The 15,557-nt window shown below is 54.4% G+C and overlaps 5 protein-coding genes across 5 annotated transcripts; 2 read left to right on the forward strand and 3 right to left on the reverse strand.

The window, feature by feature from the left end:
- Positions 1–674: 674 nt before the first annotated feature.
- On the reverse strand, positions 675–1,595 carry GLRG_11401 (phenazine biosynthesis-like protein; the record flags this gene model as incomplete). Its single annotated transcript, XM_008102085.1, has 1 exon — positions 675–1,595. One exon carries the CDS (start codon positions 1,593–1,595, stop codon positions 675–677), a length of 921 nt encoding a protein of 306 aa, XP_008100276.1.
- A 2,001-nt stretch (positions 1,596–3,596) lies between these two features.
- Positions 3,597–5,429, forward strand: GLRG_11402 (alpha-L-fucosidase; the record flags this gene model as incomplete). The annotated part of the gene is made up of 1 exon (XM_008102086.1): positions 3,597–5,429. One exon carries the CDS (start codon positions 3,597–3,599, stop codon positions 5,427–5,429), a length of 1,833 nt encoding a protein of 610 aa, XP_008100277.1.
- Positions 5,430–6,271: 842 nt separating this feature from the next.
- On the reverse strand, positions 6,272–7,618 carry GLRG_11403 (uncharacterized protein; the record flags this gene model as incomplete). Its single annotated transcript, XM_008102087.1, has 4 exons — positions 6,272–6,654; positions 6,709–6,894; positions 6,952–7,306; positions 7,370–7,618. The coding sequence occupies 4 exons, from the start codon at positions 7,616–7,618 to the stop codon at positions 6,272–6,274; spliced, it is 1,173 nt and encodes a 390-aa protein (XP_008100278.1).
- Positions 7,619–9,396: 1,778 nt separating this feature from the next.
- Positions 9,397–11,061, reverse strand: GLRG_11404 (cytochrome P450; the record flags this gene model as incomplete). Its single annotated transcript, XM_008102088.1, has 4 exons — positions 9,397–9,655; positions 9,728–10,338; positions 10,409–10,948; positions 10,993–11,061. 4 exons carry the CDS (start codon positions 11,059–11,061, stop codon positions 9,397–9,399), a joined length of 1,479 nt encoding a protein of 492 aa, XP_008100279.1.
- An 818-nt stretch (positions 11,062–11,879) lies between these two features.
- On the forward strand, positions 11,880–13,897 carry GLRG_11405 (uncharacterized protein; the record flags this gene model as incomplete). Its single annotated transcript, XM_008102089.1, has 2 exons — positions 11,880–12,162; positions 12,279–13,897. The coding sequence occupies 2 exons, from the start codon at positions 11,880–11,882 to the stop codon at positions 13,895–13,897; spliced, it is 1,902 nt and encodes a 633-aa protein (XP_008100280.1).
- Positions 13,898–15,557: the final 1,660 nt, after the last annotated feature.

Raw genomic sequence — 15,557 nt, forward strand, 5'->3', positions numbered from 1 at the left:
AAAACTACTTGTCTGCATGCCTATCATACCCTGCGACGGGTAGCAGATGCTAATCTATGAAAATGACTGGAATGTTCGAATTCTGTGAAGGGGGGAAAGCATCTTCACAGTTAGTTCTCCTACGGGTTGTCACAGATGTGATGCCATGTTACCAGGTAAACTGATATTCTAGAGTCCCTCCTGGCGCCACTCTATAATAGTCAAAACAAGACCTAGACTCTGTAGATTATATCTCCGGCCGCCGGCTACAACTAAATTCGGGAAGACCGGGCATCAGACTCACAAAGACGACAGCTCCCAAGCTGGTGCAGAATCTTGCGTCTGAACCCGGAATCTTGGGCTCGGCGTGTTTCGGTGTTCACAGCATCTTGTTTTCTTGTCGGCATAATATGCGCCCCTCCTGCCCCGCGATAACTAATTATCAATCATTAGTTACCAGCATATGGAAATTCTCGGTCACACGGAACTTAAATCAGGCGCCGGTTGCGGAAACGGAACACCACGTTCATTCGCATGAAGCTGCCGGCTGGCCACTTTCACATTACACCGCTATTCCAGAACTTTGACAGATATTGTGCTATAGAAGAGCCATTGACCTTTGATCTTTGTTACATAACTGAACATCGATGTCGCATGTCTATATTTTTCAGTCAACGACGCTTCCTAGTACTTGCTCATGACTTCAGAAAGATGGTGCCGCTCATGACCCGGGTCGCCTTGCCTCCAAGATGCAACGTCTCAAGCTTGCGCTCGCCGTCGGGGCCCTTCGTGACCTTAACGTCGACGTAGATGTGGCTTCTGCGACCCATCTCGACGCCCTGGGTGATCTCGAAGCTGAGTGATTCTTCAGACAGCACGTTCAGGCTTAGATAACTGGACAGCGCGCAGGCAGCGCTCCCCGTAGCTGGGTCCTCCATATCAGTTTCAATCATCCGTGTTCTGATCTTCTGCACGACGCGGCCGTCGACGGTCTCGGCCCCGAGACGCACAAAATAGTATCGCGTCAAGAATGTGTCGCGCCAGCCCTCTTCCAGAAGCTCCTCCTCGTGGAAGTTGATCGGCCCTATCTTGGCCAATGCCAGAGATTCCAGCGAGGGCAACTCGACGAGGGCAAAGGTCATCCCGTTGACGATGCTGAAAACGGGCGCGTCCACCTCGGCCTCGGCGAGCTGCGCGACCGCGTCGCTGTAAGGGCCCGGGCCGAGGTCTCTCAGGCGCTTTTGGTGAAGGCGGGCGTTGTGGGGGATAGCGGCACGGACGGAGTCAGCACCCGCATCGGTAATGTCGATCGGGCCGGATTTGGCCATCAGCTTGTTGACGCCGCGCGGCTTCAGAAAGACGGCCGTACCGACGGTCGGGTGGCCTGCGAAGGGGAGCTCCTGGGTCGTAGTGAAAATTTGGAAGCGCCTCTCGGTGCATGCGGGGTCGTCGTCCTCATGCACGAAGGTAGTCTCTGAGTAGTTGAATTCCCTCGCAATGTCCTGCTTCTGTTTCTCCGTCAGGGTTACGGAGGCGGGAATGGTGACAATGGCCAGGGGGTTTCCTTCGAAGGGCCTGTCGGTGAAGACATCGACGGTGGTGTAAGGAAGCTCCATAACGTGTTTTCTTTGGAACAGTGTTGTGAGGGAAGATTTATGGAGAATGTGTCAGTAAGGTTCGGGCGACAGCTTCAATAGGCGAGCTTTATATAAGCTGCCGTACTAGTGAGTTGACGATCAACGAGACGAATGAGTCACTGCGGAATAGCCTCAGAACGTGATCGGTGTTTTGGATAGAACTTAGATAACGGAGGTACCATGGATAAGGACATTGTTGCATCAGTCAGTCCCTTACTAAGAAATCTATAGGGTTAGGGTTGACTAGAAATCGCTGCCAAGTTGAAAGTCTAATTCACACGATGTACTGCTAGGACCCTCAATCATCAGAATCCATAGTCTTCACGAGTCGGTAAGCAGTTTTCTTTTTAGGAACGTTGCTGCATTGGCCACGCCTTTTACGCCTTGCGTCAATGACACGCCCCTCGATATCGGCCTCGACTGGCCTTTCTGACTCGTTATTAATTCTCATGTGTTGACTTACCCCACTACCCACACATGCATCCTCCTATACCGGCTGCTGGCTCCGAATCCGGCTATGACTGGCTCACGATACCAGCTGACTGGAGAGAATCGATGGACTTGTGCCTTGGGAAATCGAACTGATACGGTGTAACTGAGACACTTGAAAAGACCTCTCATTTCGGGTCTTACTACGTAGATCTTTTTACAAGCGTGGCACTATCATTGAAAGTACTACACAGTTGTTGTGCTACATAAGGCGTTAATTGCTGCTTGCAATTAACGGCGTCGCTTTTGGCACGACAACAGTATTATGGGCTGCTTTTGCGAATGGTCTCGTTTAGACCTAAGTGCATAAAGAGCTCTATTGTAAACGGATCAAGCGATGACGAATTTCCCCTTGAGAAGTTCTGGATCCTGGATTCCAATGAGAGAGCTCTGGCGTTTGGAAGATGAGAAGATTCAAGAGGGAATCGTTCCCCTTTCAGGGCAGGTGGACAGGGACTTGGAAACATGGTGGCTGCTTGACACTCGCACCGATGATAATGTCGATGCTTCATGAGGGCTATCTGAGGCTGATTGACTATGGGCGAGGTGAGTCCTCGTGATGCGTACACACACATGCCAGACGAGGAGACATCCGAAGACAAGCCCGGGCGGACGAACAATTCCTGGGCGGCTGTAGAATACTTCAAAGAACACAAGAGAGATTCTAATCTTATTTGAGATGATTCCAATCTCAACGTATATTCCTGGAGCGAACTGGATTTTGGCTACATGTGTCAATCTACAATAAAACTGCCAAGCTATGATAACTAGACATACTGATTCTAAAGAAATCCAAGATACTTCTCGTTCTGAGACTTAAAGTCTTGCTTTTTTCATCTTACACTAAGCTATAGTGGTATGCAAGCAGCTACGACCTCCTGTCATTTTGAGCATCAGATTCCTCGTCCTTTCAGCTTTAACACACCAAGTAGAGTTAGTGTTTACAGTTCTCATAAGGTGGTTTCCGTCCTGTTGAGTATTATCAGGTGTTTTCGTGCGTAGCGTTACAGCAGAGGTAACGGTGTTTACGTAGTAATTTGAACCGTGGCCGTGTTAATAAAGATAACCTCCAGTCGGGCCCTTCTCAATAGAGGTGATGCGGGGGGGAATCCCGAGATGTTTAATTCTACCGCCGAGTGTAGATGCGCTCCAATCAACGTATAGTGCGGCACGTTGAGGCGTCAACTTTCTTAAAGCGCATGACAGGGTTCCCCGCGTCACGGAAATCAATAATGATACCTAGGTCTAGTACTATCCCGGCATTGATGCTACATACGACATCACCCGAATGATCGTATGTGTTATGGGATCGGCTCTTATGTTGCGGAGGCGTGTTCATCTCATCAATAAAGTTGGCATTGGGATGTCACACCAAAAGAACTACTCCTCGGATGAAGGGCCCAAGGCATAAAAGGCCGCCATGCTCACCACTCCGTCATTTGTCTCCCATCTTGTCTGGCAAGCTTTGGTCATTCTTCTTCTTCTATCACAATGATCGCAAGACTAGGCACCATGACAGCCTTCCTCACGGCGGCGGCGTCTCTCCTTTTCGCCCGTGTCGCCACCGCTCAGACGGAAGGGCCGTATGAAGCGACCTGGGAGTCTACAGACAAGCACAATGCCTCCCCCGAATGGTTTCGCGATGCCAAGTTCGGTGTATATTGGCACTGGGGTGCCTTCACTACACCACAGTACGGCAGCGAGTGGTACGGCCGCAACGTCTATGAGCCGGACAGCGATGTGCGCGCAGAGCACACGCGGCGATACGGTCCGCCGGAGGAATGGGGCTACCAAAACTTCATCCTGGGGGCGGACGACCTGCAAGGTAATCACGTCGAGTTCAAGCCTGTCCTGGCGAGTGATGGCGGGGCCTTCGATCCCGACGCTTGGATGGCCGTCGTCAACGCTTCTGGTGCCAGGTTCGCGGGGCCAGTTGCCGAGCACCATGACGGGTTCTCCATGTGGGACAGCAAAGTCAACACGTGGAACTCTGTCAGACACGGCCCCGGCATCGATCTGGTCAAGCTCTGGGCCGACCTCGTTCGCCAGAGCGGGATGAAGTTTCTCATCGCCATGCATCAAGCCTTCAACACGAACGGCTTCTACGAGTTCGCACCCCAGATGAACGACACGGAGCTGCAGCTTCTTTTCGGCCAGCTCCCCAAGGATCAGGCCGATCAGCGGTGGCTTGACAAGCAGCTCGAGGTCCTCGACCACGTCCAGCCAGACATGATCTGGAATGACTTCTCCCTCGACAGCCCGGGGTACTGTCAAAACCCAAAGTTCGTGTGCAACATTGGCGAAGCACAACGTCTTGGGTTCCTTGCCCACTACTTCAACCGCGGTGTTGAGTGGGGCAAGGAGGTGCTCACATCCTATAAGCACTTTGACAACGGCTTTCGCAACACGTCGGCCGTGGCCGACTTTGAGCGCGGCGGCCCGGATGATATTGTCCGCCCATACTGGCTGACCGACGATGCCATCAGCGCATCATCATGGAGCTACACGGTCGGTATCGCCTACTACAGCTCGACCCAGATGATCCACTCCTTCCTTGACCGCGTCAGCAAGAACGGCAACATGCTGCTCAACATCTCCCCAACTGCGGCAGGCGTGCTTCCCGAGCAACAGGAAAAGGTGCTTCTCGACATTGGCGCGTACCTCGGGCGGTACGGCGAGTCCATCTACAGCACCCGCGCGTGGGACATCTACGGCGAAGGACCCAACAAGGCCGGCGGCGGCTCCTTCAGTTCCCCGCTGACCGGCAACAGCAGTGACATCCGCTTCACGCGCAATAAGGCCAAGGATGTCCTATACGTCACGGTCCTCGGGTGGCCGGAAGACGCCACTGTTTCCATTGCCAGCCTCGGCTCCGGTGCCGGCGTGGACCTTGCCGGCCTCACCACGGTAGAACTGCTTGGCGACTCGGCCGGTGACTACGCTGCCGCCGAGAGCTGGACGCAAGAGCCAGACGCGCTCGTCGTTGAGCTTCCGCCCAAACCGGCAGAGTCCTTTGCCTACGTCCTCAAGCTCAGCTTCGCCAACCATATTCCCGTGCCACTCATTAGTAACGGTGCGTCCGTTTTCACCGGAAACGGCACCAAGATACCGGGCATATCCCTCCCACAAGGCGGGTTCCCTTCAGTCTTCTTCGAGGACGCCGGCGTGCAACCTGGTGACATCCAGACGGTGCAAGTAAGTGCCGGCACCAGTGTCGAGGTATACACAAATGCCAACCTTACCGGAGACTTCACCACATTGGGGGCTGGTGAGCACGCCGTTGGTCTTCAGTCGATCGGCTCCATCTTAGTCAAGCCCACTTAAATTCGGACTACAATCATACATAGTTGAAGTACCAGATAGTACCTGAATATAGAAGATGTGTATACCAGTTGAATCTGCTTGCCACAAATCAGGGAATGGTTCCTTTCAAACTTTCCATGTCACAAAGACCATCGACCCTTTAGTGCTATAATGCGGCATTGAAGTTACTATTCGAAATCACAGTTAATAGACAGGTTATATATCATGGGGCTTTATAACGCTGCGAGCGTTACGGATATGGCAAATAGATCCGTTGCGAGATACAGCTGCAGGCTATTCAGGAAGGTTTTCTATTGGAAACAAAAACCTAAGACGGAAATTATAACGTTATAGCAGTACAACCAGCAATTTTTCCGATACATGCATCTTAAAGTCCTTTTTCATGAGGCTTTGAGTTGCTAGATTAACTCTACCTAGAAGGCCGAGCATTACGCAGTGCTTTGGTTTGTTGGCAAAAATGACTCTTTCCTGGTGGCAGAAGCAGAGAGGTATTGTACATGTAAAACTCACGTGACGCGTGAGATACAAGGTGTTATTTCTGTAAGGTCTTATATTACTGTTGCTATTGTTGTCGAGGCCAGAATAGGCAGTGCGAAGAGGGGTCGGGGTCGGGGTGGCGGGTGTTGAGAGTGTGGGCGAGTGAGAGGATATCAGGAATTGAACGCAAAATCCTGTTTCAACTCTTCTTTTTGAAACCAGAAGAATTGAAGTGTCTTCAGGTGTTATAGGGAGTACACTTGGCTAGGCGCTGCTTGTTATAGTCATTAGAAAGGCGGTGACGATCAGCGAATATCTGGTGTTGTATATTCTTGTTTTGCATGAATTCGAGTTTTTGCCTTCAACTATCTTGGTATTCTTTCTAGCTCATAGCTCTCAGATCCCCGAAGGGAGTGTTGGTGTGTCCCCCGCGTTATCTCGTCTATGGTATCGTATCCGACTTCATTCTCCCTAGCCCGCATGGCGTACGTGGTCGTCGTCGATGGTCCTATAGCTTGCAACGTATTCTGGCCGGTCACCTTCGTCTCGGAGTCCTCTCCAAGCTTTTTCTTCCCGACCTCATAATGAAATTCGCTTTGCCTGTTTGATTTCATGTACCCGCCCCCCTCGCTCGACTTCGAATGGCTGTACATTTCGCTGAACAACACCCGCAGTACCGGGATCGAAGAGGCCACTATCGTCACATTGGGTTCCGCTTGTGCCCAGATGAATAACAGCGATAGCCGGTCTGGAGTTCCCGAGTTAGCAAGTGATTAAGACGGGTCTGGTGGAGAACACCTACACGGAATGTCTGCGCCCCCAGCTATCGTCGCAATTTTAACGACCTTGATAACACCAACCAAACCGGCGATGATGCCCAGGCTCATGGCTATCGCAACACCGATCCTCTCGTGACGCTTCATCCCAATCCCCCGCATAATTGCCCACGGTAGCAGAGACAATATGAAGTCTACCAGTGCAGAATAGCCTTCAAAGCTGTGTGTTAGTGTGGACCCTTGTGCCGATCATGAGGCATTCAACGAACCATTCGACACCATCGCCATCACCACTGAGTCCTGGACTCGCCAACAAGTGCCCGGGATCACGGTTTCATACGTGTCCGCCGGCCTGTCGCAAGCGGCTATCCAACTCGCGACAGCGCCGGTAGCCAGCAACGCGTTCATCGATATGATCAGCAACCAGATAAAGGCCTTGCATTGTCCAGACGAGATGCGAAGCATGGTGACGGCGAACGATGTCTTGCTAAGGGCCAACGCAACACTGTTGATCACGATGTTGACGGATGAGAGGGTGTGCATATGCGGCGTGAAGTCGATCGTTTTGCCGAAGCCGAGCCTCATGAGCTCCGTCGAGAGGGCCGTTGAAATCAGCAGAAACACCTGACGGGAAATACGTCGTTAATATTGGCGGGAAATGGCGGGTATCGTTCCCCTTCCCCTTACCCAAGATACTATCAGGATATGGTCATCTATCCACATACCCCGGGATCTGATCTTTTTGCAATAGACACGGAGAAACAGAAAGATTGTCGACACTGAAATCATGACCCATATTGAGGCCACCACCCGTGGCGCAGGGTCTTTGGAAACATCGATGACGATTTGAGAGTGCGTAGAGTTACTTCTTATCGCGAGCACAGATGCCGTGCCTGAGGTACGGCCAGCGGTCGACATGTTCTTGCTGATGGGCATCTTGGAATGGAATGTAAGCTCTCCCGGCGATCAAATCGATAGGCTGGGGGGGCCAAGCTTAATAGAAGAAGGACTCGCTTGATCCCGATGAAGACACCGCGAGCGCTGACACGCGTGTCGGAAAAGAAAGGAAAAACAACCTTGTTCGATATGGGCCAGGCAACATGCCGGGACTCCGAGAACAGGTGCATCAGACTAGAGGCACGCGGCATCCCATCCGGTAGCTGCGGCCCAGGCTTCCGAGCCTCTCGGGCTGCGTTTGCTAAGAGTGCCAGCCCTCTTTCCCGGAAGACAGGGGTTCTGTTTGGATGGAAAAGGACCGACGTTCCAAGTTTCTGGGCAAAAGAGCGGATCCTGACCAGCGTGCGGCTGGCGATGCAGCAGTTTGAGATCCCAACTAATGCGGAGCTGCAGCGTGGAATATCACGACTCTTTTGCTTGTCCAAACCCCCTCGATTATCATGCTGTCTCAGTCCTTGATGTTTGACCAAGAAATATGAGCTTCGAGGCGAGACGGAACGACTCGTTGCCAGGGAGCGGAGGCTTCAAGTCGGTGCAGGGAGATTGCAAGACATGATGGAAGGGAGCTTCTGACGGAAGGATATGGTATCGCTGAGAGTTTACGTCTGACCCGGTTTCTGCCTTTTTCGAGCGGTAACCGCTGGGTTTTGAGACTCGGTCCGTCACTGTTGTACGTATTGACCATCGCCTTGGTGAATGAGGGAGTCTTCGTTATAATGAGTGCTATCCCGTCCTTCTCCAGTCTCCAAACTCGTCACTTGTGACAAATGTCATGAGCATGTAAAGAAAAGAGAGTGACAGCTGTCATCATGCACGAATCACAGTGGCCCTTTCCCCTCTTCTCAAGGGCCTAAACTGAGACTTACTATGTAGATTTCCCCCGGAGTTAATCAGTGGCCGACAGCCGGCCAGAGACCAACGTTGACCCCTTGAAAGGTGCACTGATTTCGACTAGCTGCATGTTGTGGCGTCAACTGGATGTGCTTCTAGGATTCGGGTCTGGCCCAACCATTTGTTGACATCGTGGGGGCTAAGCAAATGCTGGGATAAGAAAGCGTCAAAGGGACATCCAGCCCTTGGACTCACAGACCCCTGTCAGCCGTAGATAAACATAAGCACACCACTCCTATCTGAATAAATTGGCCAATAAGGATCGAGCATCCTCAGGTTGGGTTGAGTCTATGAGCATGGCCTTCATTGTGGTTGGAGGCTAGTGGCAGCGAACATCAGGTCCAATTTCTCAAGCTCGATTTGCGGCTGGCTAGATGAGATGAAGGGTATATGAGTAACTTGCCTAGAAATTTACCGCCGTGAAACTAGTCTGAGTGGATATTGGTACATGAATTTCAGAAAGGAAACAGTCATACATGTCCAAAATATTCATGCAGCAATGATAAATGCTTCAAAACGGTCGGTTCCAACGAAACATCAGAAATCTGTAGTCGATGCCCTTGTTTCTTTCTTCTTTTTCTCCCCCCTTTCTCGGCTTCTGGAGCCCAATGTACCCAATGTATCCCGTCATTCGAACTCCAGATTCCATCATGTAAACTTTATCAATGCCCGCAGGAGATACAAAAAGACTCAGGCGAAAGCAAGCCACATGAAGCAGTTGTCTCTGTCTCCCTTGGGCCGTGTATCATTTGTTGTGTACGTACTTTGAAACGGTGTCTGGCGCGTCTCGGATGGTGTGCGCCAGCTGTCTGTAGGGTACACATCAAACGGCCACCAAAGATACAGTTGTCCAGCTTCTCATCTTACTACCTCAAGGTCACGTCGCAACGGTGTCCGGCCGGGCTGATCAGGAAGAAATTCTCCATCTCCATCATGGCGTCCGTCATGTTGTCCGCAAGCCGCACGCCACGACAGTTCCTGAAAAAGATGGCGGTCGCGAGGCGAAGCTCCATGCGCGCAAGGTGCATCCCAAGACAAGTGCGCGTGCCAGCCCCCCAAGGCGTATACAGTTGCTTCTGCTGCACCGTAAGTGACTCCGGGGTCAAGAACCGAGTCTCGTCGAACCTGGGGGGGGGGGGGGGGTTACTGTATCAGCAGTGCTTTTTTGAGAAGGGGCTAAAGTTCACCTGGACTCACCTGAGAGGATCGGGGTAAACGTCTGGGTTCCGGTGAAGGGTGTAAGCCTGCGTCTCAACGACGGTGCCCTCGGGTATGAAGTAACCGCCGAGGGTGGCTCCGCCCGGCGGGACCGACCGCGGCAGGTTCCCAGGGGCCGCTCCGTAGAGGCGGAGTGTCTCGTCGATGACGGCGTTGAGCAGCGGCAGTCGCTCGAGGGTGGCGTCGTTCAACTCGTCACCGACGCCGGCCAGTTCCTCCTCAAGTCTGGCTTGAAGGTCGGGTCTCTTCAGAACAGCCCAGATCAAGTACGTCAAGGTCACCGACGTCGTGTCAGAGCCTGCGACGATGAGGTTTCCCGCCTCGGACTTGATGTGGTCTTCCGTCAGATCCGACTTTTCGTCGACCTCGCTCTCGGCAAGCATGTTTCCAAATAGGTTGGCCGAGTGTCCGTTCCGTCGCAAGTTTATCATGGCCTTGGCAGCATGACGATCCACCGTATCCTGTGCGGTCAAGACCTTGCGTATCGATTTGAATGGGAGCAGACGTGCCATGCGGAATAGGATCGGCAGCTCATGGCGAATCGCCGTCATTACAAAAAGTGATTCCAGGGCTTCGATGTACTCGTTTTTCTAAGTCAAATCCTGGTCAGCATGTCCACGTTTTCAAGAGACAGGCCCCCACTCGAAGGGATCTAATCACCTGGCCCAGCTCTAGCATGTCAAAGGACTCGCCGAAGGAGAGGTGGGCGATGACGTCGGTGGTCATGAGCGTCCACCATTTCACCAAGTCGGCCGTGCCGTTGAGAGCGTCGGCCTTGATCCGCTCAACCGCTCTCTCGGCCTTGGTCCGCACGACGAGATCCCAGTTGCGGCGTAGGGACGCGCTCGTGAAAGCCCTGGCAAAGAGCCTCCGACGCTTCGCGTGCTGCTTCGGATTGACCATGGCAAAGATGCCCGGCTCGGCGGGTGAGTTGATGGATTCATACCACGGGCCCTTGAGGAACCCTGCACCGATCTTGTGAATGGCGACGAAGCCCTCGGGGTCCGCGACGGCGACTTCTGTCGGTGAGATGCGGACAACGGGTCCGTAGCGTTGGTGGAGAGAATGCACATAATACATGCGTCGACCGGTAAGGGAGGACAGCTTGAGGACGTAGTGGGAGAAGCGAGTGTACCACGGTCCCGGCACATGGCGGACTCGACAGGTGACTCCAGTGACGATAATCTTGGGGGTGGTCAACTAGACGCAAGGGGACAAAATGCCAGGAAGTCAAGCAAACTCACTCGGGCGACGAAGATGGCCACAAGGGCCAGCAGGCCGTATGCTAAGGCCAGAAAGTTGAGGGCTATCATGGCGAGTTGCGCCAAGCTTGATGTTCAAGGCACTTTTAAAAGAGTTGTAGCTTCTCCGTCGGCGCCGACAACCTCTCTCAGGGCGAACAAGCCTTCACTTTTGAATGCGAACGACAGTCGAGAGAGGTCCCGGAAGAAGCGGCAAAGCCAGTGACGACGAAGACGAACGTCGTCCATGCCGGCTCCTATCTCGGCTATTAGCCGTCGTCAACAAAATATTCCGTATCCCTGCATACGTACCGAGTATACCACTTTGACTCGAAATCACTAAACAGATGCTGCTCGAAGCGAACGCGGGGTAGTGAACCGTTCCGTGGCAAGGATTACCTAATGATGCCTGGGGCAGTACACGGCAATACTGGACTACCGACGGCCCGAAGGAATCTGCGAAGGCCGAGTTGCCCCACGGGACATGACGGCCTGGCACGGGTCCAGAGGGAACATGTCGCCTGCATGATTGGTTTCAAAACATGATGAGAGGATACCCGTGCGAAGTTGAAAACGGACCATGTCACAACGCCGGTCTAATACCTATGTACCGAGTATTGTAGAGTGTATGATTTTCCTTTTCCAGGGTACTTATTTTCTTCTCCGGGGTACTTGGTCTCTCGGCACTTTCAATTCATTCGGGCAGGAACCAACGGACCACCTACCTACCTGCCCCACCCACTCTCTCTCTTATCGATAAGGATATTAGTGGGTCGACTGGAGCGGTGAATTCCGGCAGAATAATCCATGTGCGCATTTTGACCTTCACAAACCATACATACTATGGGCACCTCCCAACCACCAAACTCACACACACACACCCTATCCAGATGATTGCTCTCCGCCACGCGTGGGAAAAACCTCTCCTCACACACCGTATGCTCACGAGGGCGGCGGCTACCGGCGCTGCGGTGCGGTTGAGCAAGGATATCCTCCAGACCAAGACGCCAACGGCCAAGAATCTCGCCAAATTGGGCTTATGGACCACACAGGCCGACCGAGTGAAGGAAATCAAGGCCGCTAAGAAAGCACCGAAAGGAAAGGCCAAGGAACATGTGAAGAAGCCGCGCGGCGACAAGGCCCGCGTCAACGTCGTCAGCGAGGAGCTCTGCGGTGCGTACAGAGCCAGCCCCTTCCTAACCCTCTCGTCTCCGACTCCGACTCCGACTCACTATCCTGGGTATGAGACAACCCTAAGCATTCCGGCTGACTAGGAGACATCTCTGCAGATGACATCATCAAATACATTGGCCCGACGCTCGAGCGCCATCGCGGCTGCGACCTCGTCGACATCAACCCCGGCGCCGGCGTCTGGAGCACCAAGCTCCATGACTTCCTCCAACCGCGCTCCCACATCCTCATGGAACCCGACGAAGACCTCTACCGGCCTTTCCTCGAACCCCTCATCCAAAGACCCGACACGCAGCTGCTGCCACAGTCCGGCATCCTGTGGAAGGAGCTCAACGAGGCGCTGGGTCACATCAAGAACCAGACCCCGCGGCCGCGTGACCCCGCCACCGTGCCGGAGCGTAACGACACCCTCCTCCTGACGGCCAACCTGGCCTTCTACCCGAAGAAGCGCTACCGCACCTTCGACTCGGTGGCGCAGCTCGTCATCTACCAGCTCATAAGCAGCATCCGCAACGGCAACCTCTTCCAGAAATACGGTCTCGTGCGCATGCTCATCTGGACGGGCCCCGACGAGCAGTACACCTTCCTGGCCAAGACCGTCCAGGGCCGCAAGAAGTCGGTGCTCGACGCCGAGTTTGCGTGCGAGTGGCTCGCCGAGGTCGCCAGCCGGGACATGATGCTCGACATCAAGCCCGAAGCCCGGTTTGTGCGCGACCGGTGGATCGACATCGACAGCGCGCGAGACACGATGGCGAGGATGAAGGCGAGCGGTATCGTCATTCCCGAGGGCCGGAAGCATAGCATGACGAAGCGGCTCCAGGAGGAAGCCGCCGCCTACGACGGGCCGCAAGCAGGCGTGCAGGTGCCGTACCTGCACCGGCCGTACTTCGCCGAGATCGAGGAGCTCAAGCAGGCGTCCCGCGACGGACCCCTCGACTCAAAGAGGCGGAGCCGCCTCCAGTTCCTGTCACACCAGGCGGAGCGCCTCGAGGAGTATCTCGTGAAACACCGGGACCTCCTGGAGGAGATGAAGGTGACTGCTCGGCTGCGCCAGAGCATCGACAACGGCGACCGCGACGGCGACAAGGCGGCCGCCGAGGCCGAGTTCGTGGCGCGCGACCGGGCGTTGAATGAAAAAGTCGGGGCGCTCGGCAAGAACCTCTCAATCGACTTCCGGGCCATCCGCGACAATCTGCACGTCTTCCGGCAGAACTCGTCGGCGCTGCTCTGGGACCGGCGGCCGTACGAGCCGCTGGCGGTGCGGGCGGACGAGTTCTTCCCCAACGCCGAGTGCACGCTGCTCGACATCCAGCCCAAGGCGATGCACCCGCTGCTCCGGCAGACGGGGCCCGGCACGTCACGGGCGGGCGACGCCTTTGAGATGCTGCAGCGGTCCATGTTCAGCGCCAGCAACGACCCGATCAGCCGGTCCGTCGAGCGCATCTGGCCCGGCGCGGCCGAGGGGGTGCTGCCGAACTGCCCAAGCCTGCGGGACCCGGCGCAGGGCGGCTTGCCGGGGACGGGCCACGGCGAGATTTGCGCGCGGGTGCTCAACGAGAAGCAGTGGACGGAGCTGCTCGAGGCCTTCATGGCGTGGCCCTTTCGGCCGTCGTACCAGCAGCTGATCGGGCGACTGGCGGACGACTTCGAGCCCGCCGGCGACGACGACCACAACGGGGCCGGCAGCAGCCTTTCGGCCGAGAGCGTCCTGTCATAGGGGAGAGCGGCGACGAATCATACCCGGGATGGCGGCGGACGCGGGCAGCCTTTCCTGACCCGACTAAAGAAACGTCTATGTGCGCTTGATCTGTACCATGTGCGTAACCCTGTACCATCTATGTAATCTACGTATATACTGTATGTATTGTATGTATTGTATGCGCGACCTGTGCCTATTCCGTGAGATAGCGAGCCCCGTCCAAGATTGGTACTACCACAGTCGAGCCCGCGCGGATGCGGTACGAATAATGCTTGCTGTTATTTAATTTCTCTTGCGGGATTTGCATGCCGGCGGCCGGGGGGCCTGTGGCGATCCGTCCAGGCCAACTCGGGTCGCTGATGGATGAAACCAACCTCGTTTCCGCGCGTCCCCTTGGACTTGAATTTGGGGAGGGATGGGATGAGATGGAACACCTCGATGGGGTTTCCGACCCAAGGTGCCAAGTTTTCCACCGCAAGCTAGGTGTGTGTGTGTGTGTGTGTGTGTGTAAGTGTGACTCCGGGATGTTTGGTTTGCAATATGACTAGGTAGAGGCCTCCCGCAAACGAGTCATCTGTAGCCATGAGAGCCGAGCCGCCTTTCCCTCTTTTCTGAGACGGAAACCCGCGTGTGTCCGTGTCGATCCCGGAGGCTACAGTGGGGGTGCCGACGGGACGTTTGGGGCTTCCGTCCGCTTCCCAATTGCCGTTGCTTAAGTTTGGGGCTGCATACTCAGCGCACGCCGCACTAATAAAGTATGGCATGACATGCGGCATGGGAGGGCCGGAGTGAGTTTGTGAGTAAGTCAGCCGCATGTAGTGGTGGTGGTGGTGGTGGAGGTGGTCAAGGTGGTTGACAATCCTTCGCCCTCTCCCGCTTCAAAGAAGGAGAAAAAGAGGAGACTAATCTATTTCGTCCTTGGCAGATGCGTTGACGAGCTCGACAAGGGTCGGGGGCAACCCCCAAGATGGGACGGATGGGACTGATGGGGGACGTGGTTGATCGACCTGACGAGACAGGGGACGGATGTCCAAGGGAAGGACGGGAGAGAAAGAGAAGAACAAGACGCAAGCCTTGCCCTTGGGTTTCGACAGAAGCACACGGGTGGAGGAGATCTTCCCAGGTGCTGCCCCCCCCCCCCATCTTCCATGACGACAACACCACAGGGGGGGAGGGCAGAGGGCACGATGAGAACTGTGTCGTGGAAACATGCAAACGTGACGAGCAAGGGGGGAGGGGAGAGAAGGGTTTACCTGTGTTTGACGGGGCTATGTTGAGGGATGATGATGGATGCGATGCTTTCGAGATATGCGTTTGAAATGGGTCTATGAACTGTGCACTCAGAGGCCCCATCGGCATGACCCACGACGAAACTGCCTACAGATCGGTGCGATGATTTCCGACAGGATTCAAAGACTCACCTTAGACCAATGCGTGTGGGAGATGGACTACAAGGAAACCGAGGTAAACTCCTCGAGTTGTGGTGCGGCAGTCGGGGAGATAGTGTATTAATAAATTCTCTACGTCTCAGCACGGGTTTTATGACGACGGAAATTCCATTAGCTGTGAGTATCTTTACACGAAGCGCCAAGATCAGAGTGCATCTGGGGTATGGAACAGTAAACCCGCATGTACGATGCGAGTGATCGTGGTGGGTAGGAGCATCTTACGTGCTACT

The sequence above is a fragment of the Colletotrichum graminicola genome (genome assembly GCF_000149035.1).
Source record: "Colletotrichum graminicola M1.001 genomic scaffold supercont1.86, whole genome shotgun sequence".
In the NCBI taxonomy this organism is placed as follows: Eukaryota; Fungi; Ascomycota; class Sordariomycetes; order Glomerellales; family Glomerellaceae; genus Colletotrichum; species Colletotrichum graminicola.